This window comes from Camellia sinensis, chromosome 3 (genome assembly GCF_055761805.1).
Source record: "Camellia sinensis isolate YWXY chromosome 3, ASM5576180v1, whole genome shotgun sequence".
In the NCBI taxonomy this organism is placed as follows: domain Eukaryota; kingdom Viridiplantae; phylum Streptophyta; class Magnoliopsida; order Ericales; family Theaceae; genus Camellia; species Camellia sinensis.
The window spans coordinates 105,254,727-105,275,009 of record NC_138963.1 but is presented as its reverse complement, the minus strand read 5'-3'; the positions used below and the strand labels follow the sequence as shown (position 1 = coordinate 105,275,009).

At 34.4% G+C, this 20,283-nt stretch overlaps 1 protein-coding gene across 4 annotated transcripts; it reads left to right on the top strand.

Annotated features, from left to right (window-relative positions):
- Window positions 1-4,273: 4,273 nt before the first annotated feature.
- LOC114274664 (putative magnesium transporter NIPA6) lies at window positions 4,274-19,626 on the top strand. Of its 4 annotated transcripts, none has more exons than XM_028216638.2 (9): window positions 4,274-4,807; window positions 7,329-7,385; window positions 7,477-7,567; window positions 7,669-7,829; window positions 7,929-8,056; window positions 11,559-11,696; window positions 18,036-18,128; window positions 18,210-18,327; window positions 19,024-19,626. In XM_028216638.2, the coding sequence occupies exons 1-9, from the start codon at window positions 4,687-4,689 to the stop codon at window positions 19,149-19,151; spliced, it is 1,035 nt and encodes a 344-aa protein (XP_028072439.1). In that variant the 5' UTR covers window positions 4,274-4,686; the 3' UTR covers window positions 19,152-19,626. The 4 variants fall into 4 exon arrangements, with proteins under 4 accessions (XP_028072439.1, XP_028072448.1, XP_028072462.1 ...); XM_028216661.2 differs by having other exon boundaries at window positions 4,354-4,836; XM_028216647.2 differs by lacking the exon at window positions 7,477-7,567 and having other exon boundaries at window positions 4,352-4,807; window positions 7,598-7,829.
- Window positions 19,627-20,283: the final 657 nt, after the last annotated feature.

The window sequence follows — 20,283 nt, the reverse complement described above, 5'->3', positions numbered from 1 at the left end:
TATGAGTATGATTATGTGTTTAATATGGTTTTGTGTGCCATTATGAGAAAATATATGGTTTTGAATTTATATCTGTTCACCGTAGGAATATCTGTTTGATTATCTGCTTTCAAAATTAAATTGAAGGCCTTATCGGCCACCGAAACCAAAATTGATTGTGCCATTGTGATTGGCGTAATTTTTAGAGCCTACGGTGAAATTTAATTGAAAAATTGATTCAGACCAGATTAAGTTGATTAATTGGTGAATTAATGCCCAATTATTTCTTATTATTAAATTGTGGCTAGTGGAAATTTATGTAAAAAGACACTACACTCAATTTCCTCCCTGTATCTTCATTTGGGCTGATCAACTCTCTAGAAAGAGAGAAGGTCGGCTGTTAGAGAGAGAAAGGGAGAGACTTGTGCAATTTTTGGCTCAAGCTTGGGGATTTGAAGATTTAACTCAAGAATTGACTAGAGCTTGGGTGTTTGAAGCTCTTAGGTGAGTGAAATTGTGAATATTAGTTGTGATTTTGTGAATTTAAATTGGAATAATGGTCAAGAACATGAATTTGATTGAACATGATGTAATTGAATTGGTTTTGTTGAATTGGGAGCCAATATGTGCATGCATGTAAGAAATTGTTTTGAATTTGCATGTTTGAGCTTGAAATACATGATTTATGTAGAGTTTTGGTTAAAACTCATGTTATGATCACCATTTGTATCATCTAAGTTGAGAATGAGAGTAATACATCACATGCATGTACAATTTATGAGGATAGGAGCTTTGAATACATGAATGTGCTATGATGAAAATTAGTTTGGTGTAATTTGAGCCATGCATGTGATTATTTTGTGAAATTGAGCTCCATTATGTTGTAATTTAGTGTTTGTACCATGTTAGTACATGAATATGTGAAGTTTGAGATGAGATTATGAGTTTGGAACCTTTGGAGGTCGTTTTGAGCTCAAGAACACATTCTGGAAAACCGCCGCTCGAGCGTAAATTTCGTGCTCCCTGTATTTTCTGCAGACCATGATGTCCGCTCGAGCGGGAAAGTCCACGCTTGAGTGGGGAGCTATGTAGACAGACCTTTCGCTCGAGCGCCCGAGTTCACGCTCAAGCGTGAATTTGATGCAACCAGCACTTTTGCAGACCAATTGGGTCCGCTCGAGCGGGGACCCTGTGTTTTTGAAATTTTGTTTATGCGCTCTGTGTTTCGTTTTCCGTTCTCCTTCACTTCTAAGTACTCTTAGGCATGTATTGAGCATTGTAATTGAGTTAAAGAGATAAGAATAAAGCCTAAAGAGAAAATGTGAATTTAAGAACGGATTGAATTGTTGGTAACCCTTTTGTGTTCATGGACTATGTAGGGTCGAGCTCTAGGGCAAACCAACCAACTGATCACTGTGAGTAATATCTTAATAAAGATATCTGAAGTATGTTATTTGTCCAATTGCTTACTTTCATATAAGTCTTGTAAGTTACTATACTAAATTGAGGACAAATATCTGTTATGCTATGTATTGGGCCAAAGGCCGTCTGATACGAATAATGATCTGATACAAATGATCTGACACGAATGATGGTCTGATGATCTGACACGAATGATAGTCCGACACGAATAATAGCCTGATACGAATAATGATCTGATACAAATGATCTGACACGAATGATGGTCTGATGATCTGACACGAATGATAGCCTGATACGAATAATAGTCTGATACGAATGACGATCTGATACGAATGATAATCTGATACGAATGATAATCTGACACGAATAGTCGATTGACATAAATGATTGGGCCAAAGGCCGATTGACATGAATGATTGGGCTAAAGGCCGATTGACATAAATGATTGGGCCAAAGGTCGATTGACATAAATGATTGGGCCGAAGGCCGATTGACATGAATGATTGGGCCAAAGGCCGATTGACATAAATGATTGGGCCGAAGACCGATTGACATGAATGATTGGGCCGAGACCGATTGACATGAATGATTGGGCCGAAGGCCGATTGACATGAATGATTGGGCCGAAAGCCGATTGACATAAATGATTGGGCCAAAGGCCGATTGGCATAAATGATTGGGCTGAAGGCCGATTGACATGAATGATTGGGCCAAAGGCCGATTGACATAACTGATTGGGCCGAAGGCCGATTGACATGAATGAATGGGCCAGAGGCTAGTTTGACATGAATGAAAGTTGAATGGGCCAAGGACCAGTTTGACATAAAAATCTGAATGGGCCAAAGGCCAGTTTGACAAATGAAAGATAAATGGGTCAAAGGCTACTATGTTTGAAACCATAGTCACTTGACTTAAATTGTGTACATATATATGTTAAATAGAAATATGAATTGGGCCCAAGGCTGTTTGAAGCATGTTGTTCTACGTATCGTTTGTATAACTCTTTTATTTGATATTATTCACTGGGCTATCGCTCATGCTCATTCATGTGTTTGTAGGTGAGCCAGGAGAAGTCCAAACCCAGCCCCAGTAAAGTATGTGCGGAACAACAAAGGTTTTGAAGAGTCAGCCCTTGCGTCTCACGCATGAGACTCGTCTTTGCCTCTTTGCCATTTTGTTTTATGTTGTCATGTTGGCGAAGCCTTTGGACATGTCTGTATATCGTTTTCATGGGTTGACTTAGTTTTTGATGATCCTGTCTGTACAGAACTTTATGGTACTGTACTTTCTATTGTGAGTTATTAACATATGCATGTATGGAATGTTATGATGTGCATATAAGCACAGCTCCATGGACAAATTTTTTAAATTTGCTTCCGTTTGGCCTCTTTACTCTGATGAGTTTTGTCTTATTTGGTTTGAGGCCGTAGGTAATCTCGTGATTACTGGCCGGTTATGGCCTTAACCCATAGGGGCGGGTTCGGGTCATGACAAAAGTATACGTTCGTGAGTTAGCACATGAAACTTTAATGACACCTTGGTGGCTCATTCGGTCTGCGACACCTAGAAATAGCATAATTCTATCCCAAACTTTACATATATAAAATAATGCATAGTTTTGACACTGGGCCTCGTTTGGGAACCCTCATTTTTAGCCAAAAAGTCAAAAAGTTACTAAATTAGCCAAAAAACCAACAACCCATATCAAAAAGTCAAAAATTCTCTTTTCTCTCTACTTTTTGCACATATTTCCGTAAAAAGTCAAAAAGTCATCCCAAACATACTAGTTTTTTTTAGCTCATATTTTAGCCAAATAGCTAAAAAATTACTAAATTAACTTGTTCCCAAACGAGGCCTAATGTCTTTCTATGACACCATTTATGAGACTGTGAAACCTACGTGTAAACGAAACCTAACGAGCTGGCTCTAAGTGCTATGCAATTTAAAAAAAATGAAAGAGAAATTAATATAATTATGATAAAATTAAGAAATTAATTGCAATTTTTACAAATTTGAATGAAGGAAAATGGCATCGTATATAGTCAAAGATCAAGTGTTACAAACTATTCCATACCGTTGATTAAATTGGGAGTACAATTTTGTTTTCAGTAAATAAATTTTGTAAGTAAATTTTATTTGTTTGATTTGTTTATGCTTTTCTTATTGTACATAGAAAATTGTACAAACACTAATATCCTTTTACAACATTATTTATGAGACTTTCAAACCAACATATAGATGAAACCTAACGGGTTTGATTAAGGGCTATTTTGAGAACCACCTAAATCAGTTAAAAGGTTAACTATTCTCTCTATTTTTTTTACATATTTTTTTTATAAGAATTTAAAAAACCAACCAAAATAAACATTTCCCAAAATAATCCTCAAATGTCATGCAAAATATTTTTCAAAAAATACTTTTCAGAAAATTCTATTTTCTTATTTTCGTATTTTTTTTTGTTTTTACTGAATTTTTTTTAATATTTTAAGCAATTTTTTTATTTTTTAGACACACCTAACATAAATACACCTAAAATGCAAAAAAATTGTAAAAAAAATCTTTTAAAAATTCACTAAATATTAAAAATATAAAAAAATATAAGAATTCAGTATATTTTTTTTATATTTTTATGTATTTATTAATTTTTTAAAATATTTTTTTCACAAATTTTTTACTTTTTAGATACATCTAAATAAGTTACATCTAAAAAAGTAAAAAAAATATTTAAAATTTAAAAAATATTCACTAAAAATAAAAAAACACGAAAATTAAAAAAATTAATTTAAAAAAAATTTAATCAAAAAAACTCAAACCAAACACGTTATGCAATTATGATAAAATTATAAATTTGAAGGGAGGTATCGTGTACAATGAAAGATCAAGTGTTACACACCATCCCACACCGTTGATCAAGCTGGGTGTACAAGATAGTCAGCAACACCCTCATTGAGAGAAAGAATGTGTGTATTATGCTCTGCCAACGAAGAGTGACCGTATAGCTTGGACTGGCAGGTGATGGTTTCAATTGCGTTCCTTCCTTCCTTCTATCAGTCATTGCCATGGTATATATAATATATTATTGTAGACATACATACATATATATACATGTATGTTCATTCATAGGAATCGAAATTGAAATCTAAGATCGGAAATTGCTCGATTCAAAGTGTCCAACACTGGGGAGCCTCTATTTTCTTTGGTTTTTGTTTTTTTGCGCCACAATCATCAGATTCAGATGAACAATCCACTGCCCGGTGAGAAAACCCTAGAATTGTTGTTGCGGTCATGTACACTGATAATTTGATAGGGTTCATTCTTGCTGTTGCTTCTAGCGCCTTCATCGGATCCAGCTTCATTATCAAGAAGAAGGGTCTCCAGAGGGCTGGAGCTTCGGGCCCTCGTGCCAGTAAGTAGCGAAATTTTTGTGATTCATTGGTAATTTTAACCCTATCCCTAATTTTCCCAGCTCTTGTTTGGCTAATTGGATGCATAATTTATACAGTACCTCTGTTTTGCATACTGTACATAATGCACATTGTAAGGGGTTATGTTAATTCATTACAATTAGAATTAATGGAGGTAGCATTAATGGGTTTGCATTGTTAGCCTTCTTGTATGTGGGATTAATGGAGGTAGCATTTTGAAAGGTAGAGACAAATTGTTTAGAGGGTAGTTGGGTTTTTTTGGTTGTTGTAGAAGGATGGATATGTTGCAAGATCTTATATGAAAATGAGGTGGGGGGGTTTTACTATCTGACTTGGAATTATCCCCCCAAATAGGTTAGTAGCTACATTAGTAGCAGCTTGGCATGGTATTGGGCAGTGTTATATGAACTCTTCTATTCTTACCAGTGCCCGTGTCCATTGGATGCAAGCTTGAATCCTTTACTTCTATAATAAGAAGCTTACACTTGTAGTGAAGCAAAGTTTATAGCCTCTGACATGGACGAGAGCTATCTTTCACACTAGTGATTTAAAAGACTCTAGGTGCATTGAGGCGATAAGGTCTCCTATAACCTAAGCACAAGGCGCACACCTCACTAAAGCGAGGCGCATAGTAGAAGGAAAGCAAAATTATAAAATAGACAAACTTTTGAACATAACAAATATATATAGAATTTCAAAAATCATAAAGCAAGTTTCACCATTTCAAATAATTGATAAACATAACATTCAATCTTCTAAAAACTAGAAATATAATATCCTGCATTGGTTGCATTAAAAGAAACAGAGGAGAAACAAGCCAACTTTTTTGCATGCACAACTTCACAAGTATAACAGAGAAGAAAAAATATAGAGATAACCCGACAAAGAAGCAGGAGAAGAAGAGAAGAATAAAATAAAATAAGAAAAAAAGAAGAGAAGAAAAATAAAGAAAGGAAAAATTAAGGCAAACCCAACGAAGAGAACCCATTGAAGTAGAGAAGAAAGAAGAAGGAAGAAAAAACAGAGGCAGAGAGATAACCCAATCAAGAGAACCTATTGAGGAAGAGAAAAAGAGAACCAATGAAGAAGAAGAGAAGAAGAGAAGAACCTGAAGAAGAAGCCTAAGTCGTGCTGTCTTCTCACTTTTTGATCACTTTTTTTAATCTACTCTACCTAGGTTTTCTTTTTTTATTATTTATTTTATTTATTTATTTATTTTTCTTGTTCTCTTTTGACTATGTTTGGTCATTTTATATTGAAGATTTTGATTCTCTATGGGTATGCCCACAAAAAATAGCACTCAATCAACAGTTGGAGTAGAAAAATAGGTAAAGGCCATGAAGCTCACGCCTCACATCTCGCGCCTTGAAAGAATCCCTCGCCTTATTGCCTAAGTTGCGCCTTGCGTATTGCACCTCGCCTCGACTTGTTTGAAGTGCAAGGCTGTGCCTCGTTGTGCCTTGTGCTTAGGCGCGCGCCTTTTAAAACATTGTTCCACACTCTTCTATTTCTTTCAAAGTACCCGTGTCCACCGGATTTGACAATGATGAGGGTGTTGGGATATGTGTTCCACACTCATACCCCATTTAGACATTTGGATCCTCTATTTTTTTTACGATATTTGAAGAAGAAACTCACATTTTTTAATAAAGAAACATTATAGCCTTTCACATGGATGAGAGAAAGAAATTTATTTTCCTTAAATTCTTTTTAAATTTATACGTAATTTACAACATCTTATATGAGATTATTAATTAATATGCAATATATATAAGTGTTCACGACACATTCTTGTACTGATATTCAAGTTTTGGATACATGTCATAAGATTTAGATTTATGAAGATTTAATGCTTAGACATGCACTAGCACCCACACCCACACTCACACACTCTCGCCTAATCCCTGTTCTTGAGTCCATGTTACATAGGTCTTAGTTGTGGAAATTGGGAACCATGGTTAATAACAATGGGAAATTTTAATATGGTACATTTAATTCTTTAATTTGTCATAAGTCAATGAGTAGTCAGTAGGACTTGTAAAAAGGATAACTGATGATGAAAACATTGAGGTAAAGTCTTGCAAATTATAGGAGGCGTTCTTGGTATATTGGTAGTACACATTATCTATACATACAAAAAAATCAATTTAATGAGTTTTAATTTCTCTGAACTTGTTAAAATTTTCATACACATTCCTAAGTCTTAAATGCTAAAATATTAGTTCAATTTGCTTTTTTTATTTTTATTTTTATAAATAAACAAACTTTATTAGAAAAGCATCAAGGCGATGCAACGAAAGTACATATTTGCTTTTAGTTCAATTTGCTTTTCAAGACCTTGATACTAAAAAGTACATATTTTCTCAATGTGCCCATCACTTAGTTCAACCTAACATGGGAAGTCTCCGTGGGAAACCAATCCCCAAGGACTTTTCAAACCTTGTCTAATTCATATATATTCATTTGATTTCTTTGTAATGGTGAATTGTTTCTTAAATGAAGATTCAGGAGGATATGGTTATTTGCTGCAGCCACTTTGGTGGATTGGCATGGTCACTAGTAAGTCTTGCATTGCTGAAATTTCTAAAATATTGTGTTTAGCTGTTGGTTCTAAAAGAGTGTTAAACTCTATTTTCTTCAATTTTGGCAGTGATTATTGGAGAGTTAGCCAATTTTATTGCTTACATTTATGCTCCTGCTGTGCTTGTTACACCACTTGGAGCATTAAGTATAATTGTTAGGTAAACCTGAAATATTCTTGTTTTTGATAGGTCCATATTTTCAGTTTTAATGAGCATTTGAAGCATTACACAATGTGGGCTTATGTTTATTTCATTGTCAGTGCTGTTCTTGCACACTTCTTATTAAAGGAGAAATTGCAAAAAATGGGCATACTAGGGTGTGTTTTGTGCGTAGTTGGGTCTACCGTGATTGTACTTCATGCACCAACTGAACACAGTATAAGTTCAGTGGAAGAAATCTGGGAATTAGCAACACAACCAGGTAAATTGATGTACTTCAATTGCTATTTATTTGATTACTATTTCTAGTTTATTTCTCTTGATACTTTTGATTTGATTTGTTTTGTTTTGTTTTTTCCAGCTTTTCTTTTGTATGCAGCCTCAGCAGCAGCTGTGGTGTTGGTGCTAGTGTTGTACTGTGAACCACGCTATGGGCAGACAAACATAATGGTTTATGTTGGCATATGTTCAGTAATTGGATCTTTGACGGTAAGTATCCTTGTATTCTTCAAATCCCCCCTTCTCCCGTTTAGTAACCCCCATAAAAATTTACTGTAGGCGAGGGCCAGACCCTGACAGGGGAAATCATACAAAAATAGCTGAAGGCCCAGTGGGCCACTTGACATCCAGTTTTTCGCTTGAGCGTGTCCCAAAAGCTTAAGCTGATAGGAAATGGGCCTAACAATGTATATTAAGTTATCTAACACCCTTACTCATGTGCAACTTGTCTTGTATGTGATGCAAACATCCATACATAGAGAGAAAAAAGAATGTCAATGAGAGACAAAAAATGCAAACAGGGACCAAATATAAAAGGAGAAACTTTAACCCAAGACCTGTTGAATTAGGAAATTAGAATATTTTGTTTATAATCCGTGATTGTATGAATCACGGATTTAGTGCCTTAATAGTTTTATTTCCTTGTTTGTAATATGGATTCATTGTATATACATGGCTCTACCTCATTCAAAGGGCTGCCTATTTCTTTCAGTGAGAATAATAGGCTTCCAGGCAGATCTATTTGGACACTAGACAAATTTCTTTTTTCTCTAGGAGGACATTGAAGACATTCAAGTGGTTTGTCCTACTTTGTCATCAATGGGCAGCCATTTTTTTCCCCTTTGAATGAGGTAGAGCTATGTATATATAATGAATCCATATTACAAACAAAGAAATAAAACTATTAAGGCACTAAATTCGTGATTCATATAATCACGAATTTTATACATATTACTATAAACGAAATATTCTAATTTCCTAATTCAACACTCCTCAAGCTGGCATGAAGACATTCAACAAATGTAGTTTAGCAATGGATGATTGGAGCAGAGTTGGTCCCACGAACTTTGTGAACATGTTTGCTAACTGTTGTGAACAAGAGATAAAGGATGAACTCACAATACCAGTTTGAACCTTTTCTCTAATAACATGTATATTAACCTCGATATGCTTGGTACGCTCATGAAGCACAGAATTAGAGGATAACATAATGGCAGATTTGTTGTCACAAAATAAAGAGGAAGGAGTAGTCTCCTCAATACCCAACTTTCCCATAATAGAATGAAGCCATGGAATCTCACATGTTCGTTGTGCCATAGCTTGATACTTAGTCTCTACAGAAGACCTGGAAATAACTGCCTACTTCTTACTTTTCCATGATATAAGATGATCACCATAGAAAGTACAAAAGCTAGAAGTAGAACGCCGATCAGTCTTAGATCCTGCATAGTCAGCATCAATGAAACAGGAGAGCTCAGATTGAGGGCCATTTGTGAAGAACAGTCCTAAGTCAAGAGAAGTCTTCAAATACCTCAAAATGTGATGAACCGTGTCAAGGTGCTTTGTATGGAGTGCATGCATAAACTGACTCACAACACTAACCGCAAATGTCAAGTTAGGCCTAGTGTTGGTCAAATATATGAGACATCCAACAAGACGCTGATATGTGCCTAGATCGTCCAGCAACTTGCCAGACTCTGATGTAAGCTTGACATTAGGATTCATAGGAGTAGAAGTAGGCTTACACCCTAACATACTAGTAACCTTAAGCAAGTCATGAGTGTACTTCTTTTGAGATAAGGAAATCCCCTATCTTGAGTGAGCCACCTCAATTCTTAAAAAATATTGGAGACATCCCAGATCCTTAATATCAAAAGTTTGGCCCAAGTACTTTACTTGACCAATGCTGACAGAATCATTGCTTGTGAGAATAATGTCATCCACATAAACTAACAAGATGACACACTGACCTGCAGAGTTACGGCAGATGAAACAAGTATGATCTGAGTGGCACTGAACAAAGCCCATAGAGATGATGATAGAACTGAAGTGACCAAACCATGCTTGTGAAGATTGTTTCAGATCATGCAAAGATTTGCGTAACCAGCAAACCTTCCCTAAATACTTTCCCTCAGCCCGAAAATCGGGTGGAGGAGTCATCTAAATTGTCTCAAGAAGATCCTCATGAAGAAACGCATTCTTGACATCAAGCTGATGAAGAGGCCAAGAATGTGATGTTACAAGAGAGAGATGGAGACACAGAAGTAAGATGATAGGACATTCTTGACACCATGCTCATGGAGATTATTTCCCCAACCTAAGTTCTGATACCATGTTAAGCAACCAATTGTGCCAAAAGCTTAAGATGGTAGGACATGGGCCCAACAATGTGTAAATAAGTATATTAAAGAAAAATGTTAGATGGGGTGCAACCTTGTACACAAAATATAGAAAGGACTATACCAAAAAACTTCTATTCCCATTTATCTATAGGATGTACAAATCTCCCAAAAACTCTACAAAAGTATACAACGAGAAGGACACCTGCAGGCTGCACCATTCACTTCAAGGCATTAATAGAGCACTCCATTTCATCAAAAGATTTCATATTCCTCTCTTTCCACATGAACCACATCAAATGTAAAGGAGTTGCATCCCATGCCTTCCTATATCTTTCCCTCAGGAAACCATTTGCGCCAGTTATTTAACTTAGACACGGACACAGGATGCAGATATGACATGACATAAACACATTGACATAGCATAGACAGTGCATGCATTGATGTATTTATATATATATATATATATATTCTTATATGTAATGTATAATGAAATTATGATTGGATTAATTATCTAATTATGAGGTAATTGCCAACCTTGTTGTTGTCCAATAGCCATTCTAAGTGGGGCTTGTCTGTAAGTGAAAGGAGAAACTCAATTAAGAAAAATTCATATTCACCTTGAGATAGTGCATTAGCCTCCATTGACCTTGAAGTATTTTTCATTTGTAAAACATGAAATAAGAAGATCCACAAATAATGCATAACTAATGCTTGATTTTTACATTTTAATTTTTTTTGATTATTATGTGTTTTTCCTATGTTGTAATTGTCTTATTGCATACTTTGTATTCATCATATGTATGATGTCTTCTTCATAAATGTTTTAAGGAACATATGGGGTGTGAGCCGCATTCTTGAGGATGTCAGACTCACACTTAATGACACATTTGTCACATTGGTCGTGTTGAGGAGTGTTAGAGAATGTCTTTAAAGCATATGAAATTATGAAAGTTCATTTTTACATCCGGACACACCCAAAAGTGTTGGACATATTTCTAGGCATTTTGAGTATTGCTAATGTCTGGTAAGGATACGGCTCCTTAGAAGTGTATGTGCTACTTTGCACATTAGAGTGCCCATCTCTCCCAACTATGTGATGTAGTCTTGTTAAAAAAAAAAAAAATAAATAAAATGGAATTGAAAATCTTAGGCATCATTTTATTTTTTATTTATCATAAGAAAATAGGGGAACATTTCCTTTTCTTTTCCCTCTTCTAAATCTAAGATTTTTTTCTTTTAATTCTTATGTGACCATGTAGAACACTTGCTCATTATACAAATTTGTTTTTATTCTTAAATTTAAATTTTATTCCCACTTTAGTAATTGTGTGACAGTTGTGATGCAGAGCTTTCTTGGTGTTCTTTTGCAGGTTATGAGTATAAAAGCAATAGGGATTGCCATAAAGCTCACATTGGAGGGTTCAAGCCAGGTAGCACACTTCCAAACATGGGTTTTCGCAATGGTAGCACTTACGTGTATAATCACTCAGTTGAATTACTTAAATAAGGTCAGTTCACTTTCTTCTTATTCGTTTTCTCTTTTCAATATTTCTAAAGGTGGTACTAAAACGATGCAAGACTTTAAAGCATACTAATGTATTTTTTTTTTCCTTTTTTTTTTCTCCTTCTATTTAGAGATAGCAACTTGGTGGATAATGTGGTGATAGTGTACACAAAATTTCTGTAAGAAATCCAAAAATCACTACAAGCTGATGATTGAATTAACAAAAGTTTAAAATCAATGATTTAGACAACATTGCACTAGGTTAGGCAGCACCGTAGTTGTATGTCAGTAAATATTTAAAAAGTGATTGTATGGCTTCATAGTCCCCACATGTTATGATATGATGATAATGCAGGAGGAGATGATAAAATCTTAGTGTTTGTCTTATAAATTACCTATTGTCTGGGTTTGGGAGAAATCATTTAGAGTTGCATTATCGCATATTATGAGAAGAATGTAATCTTAAATACTCTATGGCTTTGTTTGGTTCTATTCTCAAATCATGATTCAACCCTCATATTTCAATCCTCTGTTTGATTATAGTTTTCAAAATATGATTTCAAATCACATTTTAAGACACATTTGAAAACATGTTTGGTAAATCAGAGAGTTTTTGAATTTTTGGGTCTATCCGGTCGTCTGCCTGGACATCCTCCCCGGATGTCTGGCTGGTTGACCGGAACAGTGTTTTTTTTTTTTTTTGGCAATTGCTGTCTGTTATTTGGAAAAAAGAAAATTATATTTGTTTTTAATATTTTTTAAATATAGAATTTTTTTTTAAGACCAAAATGACAAATTATTTGGCCATTTATTTAAAATTAACAAAAATAAAAATAAAATAATAATTAATTTGTCACAGTAATTTTTTAAAAATAAAATAATATTTTTAAACAAAACAATTAAAAAAAAATTTCTAGTCAAATATACAATCAAAAGTAATTTTAAAGCACTAGACGCATATTGTTTTTAACAAAAAATAATATATCTTTTTTTAATATTTTAAATAAAAAAAATATTTTCGGAATTTTTTGATTTTTTAAATAAATTTTTTTTTTCAATAATTATTTTTTTGAATTGAATTTTAAAAAGAGTTTGGTTATGAGTTTTGAATAGAATTTTCAATAGAGTTTTGAGTTGTGTGTTTGGTTGTGAGTTATAAGTTTTTGAATTAAGTTTTGAAAACTATTTTCAAAACTCATAACTAAATAACTTTTCTTATTTTAAAGCTTATTTCAAAATTTCAAAACTCAATTCAAAATTCAATTCAAAACTTTTTTTAAAACTCATAATAAAACAAATTTTCTCTTTTCAAACCATGATTCAACAACTCATAAACTCAAAACACAACTCCATTCTCAATTCATGATTCTAAAACTAAACCAAACGCAACCTATGTCTATTTTGTTGGATATTTAACATGGTTGAAGGTGAACACAAGGGCATTGAGTTCCTAGCACATCAGGTCCATATGTGTTTGTGTAATTCTAGTTGTGATCACAGGGAACTCAATTCTAAACCCACCAAACCGATCACATATAACATCTTTGTCTAATGGATGCCTTGCCCCCATGGGACACCCAACCCAACTACTCTTTCTATAATCAAAATAGAGCCTGTCTTTCCTTTGTGGTCTTATAAATGTTAGAATAGCACTAAACGAGTCCTTTTAACACTTGTCCACATATGATCGCCTTCTCGTATTCTCTATATGCCTTGAGAAATTGTTATGTAGTCTTCCACTCTGTTTTTGCGACTTTGTGATAGGTCATGTCACCGCATTAGTGTCCTAACTTATTTTTTCTCAACATCATTGAGTACCTGATAAAAATTGAAAGATACAATTGGACAGTTATGACATTCAAAACAATAGTAATTTTGACACATCACATGACACATGATGCATAAATGCTGGACATGTAAGAGACATGATGCATATATTTTTTGACAAATCTTTATAAATAGCAAGTTATTAAATTCATTTATTATTATAGTCTTGAAGGTTGTTAAAAGTTGAATTAAGGCATTTACAGGTTACTGTCTTTTTTGTGTTGGGATTTTTCTCCCCCTTGGACAAAAAATAAATTATCTATATTTAAAATCTAATGGTAAGGAGAATTGGTAACATATAGAAGATATTTATTTCAAGGCACTTGGAAAATCTTCTTTCCATCAATGAATTATGATTCAAAATCATAATGTTGTGAGTTTGACCTTGTATTGATTGTTTGGTGGTTTTTTAGAACAATAGTTATGTTATAGGAACGCAAATATATGTTATATTTTGTAGTTTCAATTGTTGGATATCTTGATAACATTATGAAAGTTTCTCTAAAGTTACTGATGGATTAGTACATTGAGTTCTTATGGTTTGCAAAATTTGTTTGAATAAAACACTAATTTTAATGCTAGATATGAAACTATTAATGCATGTGTTTGTTTTTATATATTTTGATAAAACACTAAACTGACATCAACAGAGAAGTGCAAAGAAAAGAAATGATCCCAACAAGAAGAACAAGTAGGAAAAAGAGATTATATTTTTATTGAAAGTTAAACCCTTCAAAGATTTCAAATTAAGCTTTCAAATACAGATTTTTGAAAATTGCCTGAAGATTGACTTTACTGGGGCATCCCAACGATGAAATCCCAATGAGGAATGAAAAACTACTAAATATTTTATGGAAATGGTCATTAATTCTGATGCAAAACTTTGTCTAAGGGTTAAACATTTTTCATACAGTTTCCCATTTATTATGAATACAAAAACTAGGGGTGTATCCTATTACATTGTGCAAAAATCTATGATTTGAGGTGGACAATGCTTGAACTTTCTTCTTGATGTCATATTGGAACACCAATATTATTGACAGTTTACCTATCTCCTTTCTGATCCCAAATCCGCTGGCCGTATTCTTATCAGGATGGTTTAAGCACCTTTCCCTTCTTGGCAATTTAGATCCTTCAGTACCATTTTATTCAACCCCTAATGGTGAATCCCTCTGAATCTTTTTTTATCTCCTTGCTGTTGACATAGGAATAAATATGAGGTATGTGTTTATTACTAGAATGAATAGGAAGCCATTTTCCTTTTGCCTCTTCGGAGATATCCTTTTTTCTCAAGATGTCAGCTTTCTATTACGTCTTTCAACAAATTGATCACAATCTGTAAATTTGAGATAAAGCTTTAACTATCTCTATTGATTTTCATTTTAAAAATAGAGTTCTTTAGACAAGAATGATGTCAATGTAAAATACTGATGTAGAACATCTGATCCAAGAAAGGAAAATTTAAAGAACATAGAAAATCATGGAAGTGATTTAAATTTTAAAGCAGGAGTCTAGTTTGGAAATTTAGTTGATGACAATTAAGCCTTAAAATGTTTACAAGTGACAAGTTGAAGGTCAAGCCTGGGGATAGATGGCTACAATTCTAAGCCTAAGTACAATGGCCCACGATTCTAGGCCTCAGCCTATAGCCAATGTACCCAAGCCAGGCCAATGGTCTAATTTAGCCTAGATGCGAAAGTGCTTCGTTCTGTTACAACGCAGGAAGTTATTTCTATGGTAGGATGACTTTTTACTTAAACCCTCATGAGTATCTTAGTTTATGCAGAACAAACACTTTAAAATAGGTGGCTTGTTCGTGTTGAACACCAATACTCATCCGACACTTTTCAACACGTGTCGAACACGCATTCAAAGGTGTTTTATTAGTTTTAATTATAAACTAACACTTTAAAATAGGCGGCATGTTTGTATTGGACACCAATACTCATCGGACACTTCTCAACACGTGTTGAACACACATCCAAAGGTGTTTTATTTAGGGTTGGGCATAGGGTTATCCGACTTATGAAAACTGCCCCACCTGATCGGACCTGCACTTGTTTGGGTGGTTTCGAGGGTTCACTACGGTCGGACGTGGTTCAAGATATGCCTATTTTGCAGGTTGAAGGTCGGTCGCGGGTTTTACCCGCACCTGCCCGCACTTCATACAAATATATATTTTTTAAATTCTGGACTGTCAGATTAGATTAGATTTTTTGCTTCCAAACCCTAATCTTCTCTTATCTCAGCAGCCTTTCCTCTCACTCTCACTCACTCTCGTTCTCTTGCTCTCACATCTCTCTCTCTCTGTCTCTCTCTCTCTATGTGGTGATCAGCAATCGGCAGTGTTCAACGGCCGGCGGCTGCAACACCTTCGGCAAGGAGTAGAGTAGCCTCTCATCTCTCTTACTCGTTGAGGTCAATTCGCTCTTTCTGTCCATTTGTTTTGTCATGAAAGCAAAAAAAGAGTTGATTCGGTCCAAAAAAAAATTGATTCGATCAAAATGTTCTATTTAATCCAAAAAAAAGAGTTGATTTAGATCAACAATCACTGGGAAGGTCTCAAATTTTGCAATTTCGGACAAATTGGGGTTCTGATCAGGGCACTAATTGTGGATTGAGGAGGTGAAGTATAGTTTATTGTAGGGTTTTGTTGGAGTGACTCTGTAATTGTAGGTGAAACAGTTATGGGTTTTTGCCGTTATTGAGTGTTTGATCTTCATTGGGGAAGGCTTTTGATATTGGGTTTTGGTCATAGAGTGGAGGTGATGGTTCTGCGTTGGCTAATTAGGCAAACCAGAAGATCTTGTTTTTAATTTTACTAGTTTTAATTCATTAATTATTGATGCTCTAAAGTAATAGTTTATGAATTTATATATGTTTTTGAATGATGTGGATAATACACAAGTCTAAAAAAGATTATGTAAAAAGTAAAAAAATAACAAAGAATTCATTTATCAAACTTGCTCATACTATATAGTTTAGAATTATTTATGTTTGTCTTTTTATGGCCCACAAGAATATTTAGAAAATGGGGGGAAAGTCCCCAAAAATAAATTTTTAAAGGAAAATTTCCAATCCGCAAACTGCTCTCAACTGCCCTTACACCCGCGAATCCTATCCGTACAAATCATGAACCGCACTACTGGCGGTTGCGGGTTCGCTTTTTCCCAAACCACAAACCACCGGGTGGGTCCAACCCGCAATCCGAGCCACACAAAACCAATTCGTGAGCACCCCTTTTATCATTTTTAAATTTTTTTAGACCTAGACACATTTTGGACATTTGTGGAATACATGTGTTCATCATTATACATATGAAATAACTAACAAGTTTGAACAAAATAATTTGAGATTCAATGATCGATTGACCCAACAGTAAAAGCTGGTCGTTAGTGTCCTAGTGGCACAAGTTCGAGTCACAAAAATAGCTTGTGCACTAGGTCACTCTTTTTAATTCCTCATTTTTTAAACTGACAATTACTGTTATGTTATGTTCCAATTTTTATTTTAAATTTTTTATAAAAAAATTTCAGTTATTTGGTATGTTTTATTCTCTTTGAATAAATATAAAACTATATATTTTGAAGGCGATTCCTTCATCTCCTGCTAGGTGTGCTGATTCTAGATTTATCCTATCTCCATTTTGTTAACCATATATTCCTTAACACAGTCTTTGAAGCTTTTCTTGCATCTGTTTGGGTATTAATGCTCTGGATTTCCGCAAAATGTTTTACATCATCTGAGATCTTACATTCCTAGGTTGACAGGAGGATGAATGGATGACTCAGCTGATTGAGTGACTGCATTAGAGAATAAGCAGCCAAAAGTTCAATTCTTGTCAGTCATGATGAGTGCATAAAAAAATAAATTGGCAAAATCCATGCTAATACTTCGTGATAGAGGAGGCTAAATTCATAAAAAAGGATGACCTTGCAATCAAAGAAGAGGTTGACATATACTTAATTTATAGCTTGTACTGTTAACTGTATGCTTGCTTTTTAACTAATTTGTGTTTCATACATTTAATTGCTTCCACAGTTGGTGTATTTTGCATACATTTTTACCTAACATGCACCGTATTTTGCTTATGCTTGCACCTTATGCTATGCCTCCCAGCACCTTGGTGCCTTAGTACCTTGCGCCTTTGATAATTATGACTCAGCAAAGAAGAAAGGCATGATGATATATAAAGGAAAACACCAGATAGCTTTGTCCTGGCTATTGGTTTTCATACCTACTCCCTTACATTACACGGTGCCGATCACTTGGGTCATCATTTGTGTTTTACAACCACTTAAATGGATGTGGCCACCTCTCACATCATGAGGTCATAACAAACCTAACTACAATTTACATAAAAAGTAAATGATGGTTTGAATCAAATATAAACCACGAAAGGAACTAACGAATACTAGTACTCTAGGCTACATTGGATTGATTGCAAATTTTCTTGACTTGTTGCTTAGCTCTGATTTTAGAAATTATATGTTTTGATGAACATTTTCTTCCCCAGGCTTTGGATACTTTTAACACAGCAGTTGTTTCTCCAATCTATTATGCTATGTTCACATCCCTCACAATTTTTGCCAGTGCCATAATGTTCAAGGTATTTTTAAAGATTTACATATTCAAATGCTTTTGGCCTCATCTAATGTAAAATATAATGTAAGATTTCTGCTATTTGTAGGATTGGTATGGTCAGAGTGCTAGCAGTATTGTATCGGTGCTTTGTGGATTCATTACTGTGCTTTCAGGTACTATGGTTCTTCACAGTACAAGAGAACCAGATCCACTTCCTGTTACAGGTAAAAGCATGCAAGAAAAAACATATCAAACGGATACATGCATCATGGTTGGCTAGAGGGTGCATGGGCTTTGCATGTGTTAGTTTTGAGTCTTTTGACTCTCTTGAGACTGTATTCCTCCTGTGTTTGTGAAGTTCAATTATTGCTCTATTTTGTTTCCACCTGTGCATTATCAAATTCATGCCGAAATAAGCATACAACTTGTAGGGTAATTGGGTGCCCTTAACAATATTAGGTAAAGTACATCCCCTAGTGTTTCAGATGTGTTTTTGCTGAAGCTTGATTTTGTACCGAACAGCTGCGAAATCTTTTTGAGTCAAGACAACCAACACTTGGTATGTACAACAAAATAAATTAGACAGTTCATATCACTAAACCTCACACATGGTATATCAAGGGTTAATTAAAATAAAAACCATAAATAAATAAAAATGCAGAATCTTCAATTATTACTTTATCCAATGCCTTTATGTTCCTTATCATTTTGTGGAGGCTATCCCAGGCAGTTAGTCTGATTGTTGGAAATCCGATTTTCACATAAAGAGATGTATTGTTCTCTTTGTTACTTCTAGTAGTAGCCAACGCAATGGTCTATTTTATGGTTGGCTTTTCATTGCCTTGCATGAATCTGAACTTCGGTGGATTTTAGTTACTAAAGCAATTATTTTAAGAACTAATTTATTTTATAATGTGCAGATTATTCATCACTTTCTCCTCAAATATCCTGGCTTATCCATGCCAATGGTGAAATTTGGAAGCAAAAAGATGACAATGATTTGCACTCTGAATTTATTGGAATAATTCGGCAAGATCATTTCAAGTAAAGCCAATATGTCTTGGATATCGGTCTCTCAAAAGCCCAATGCAGGTTCTACGAACTGGTGCATAAAGGCTACATATGAAGTACACCAACGGTAATATTGACTGGTGTTTTCAGTTTTCAGATCCGTTTTGGTTCATCAATTTAAACAGGTTAAGAGGGTCAATGGTCGATTGTGCATGCCAGATTTTGTAATGGTAATGGTTTTTGTTTCTCCCCCCCTTTTTGAGAGTTAAATTGTTTAGCTTTGTTCTTTGCTATCGGGTTTAATCAGAACTAGTTAGTTGTTTAATTTTTCTAATTTATTCTTTTGTTTTTGCCATTACTTTGTTATCATAGGTTCATCTGTATTATTTTGTACAAGTCAGGCCATGGGCATGGGGACTGTAAGAATTGTCAGACCCTTTGCTTTTCTGTGAAGAGCATTGTGTTTTTATTTTTAAATCAAATAACTTTCGCTTGTTTTGCAGCGCTTAAAAGTGCTTACCGTCATTTAATATTCTAGTTTGGAAAACAGGCTTGAATGGCATTTTGCATTGCTAGGAGGTCTATATATGGTTTAATGTTTGTGATCGAGTATATATATGTGAATATAAATAAACATTTCAAAGTGATTGAACAATGCTATTTATGGAGATTTTTATTTTATTTTTATTTTGTTAATGCTCCCCGGGCGTTGCTCCATTGTCTTTAGGAACTATATAATTGCGTGAGATTAACCCCTAAATTTTAGAGTACACGTAACCGGGTGATTTGCAGAGACATTAAGATAGTATTGTGAGAGCACACTGTAGACACGAATTTTGAAACTTTGAAACGTGAAATGTTTTAACATATTTTAAAATTCATATTACAAATGTCTACTGTTTAATTTTTGAAGTAAACAGTGTTGATTATTTGAATAGTGGGTTTATATTTTCGATCTGCATTTTAGATCATTAATTATACATTTTATTTAAATGAAACTTCCATTTAATGAAGAACAAAAAATTAACAGAAAACAAATTAAGAAAAAGAAATAGTTGGGTTTGTAACTTTTTACCTAATGCTCACCATCGTATCAGATGTTTGCAGTGTAGTGTAAGCTCTCAACTTCTTTTTGTAACGACTTCTTAAGCTTTTAATTTCTCTCTCTC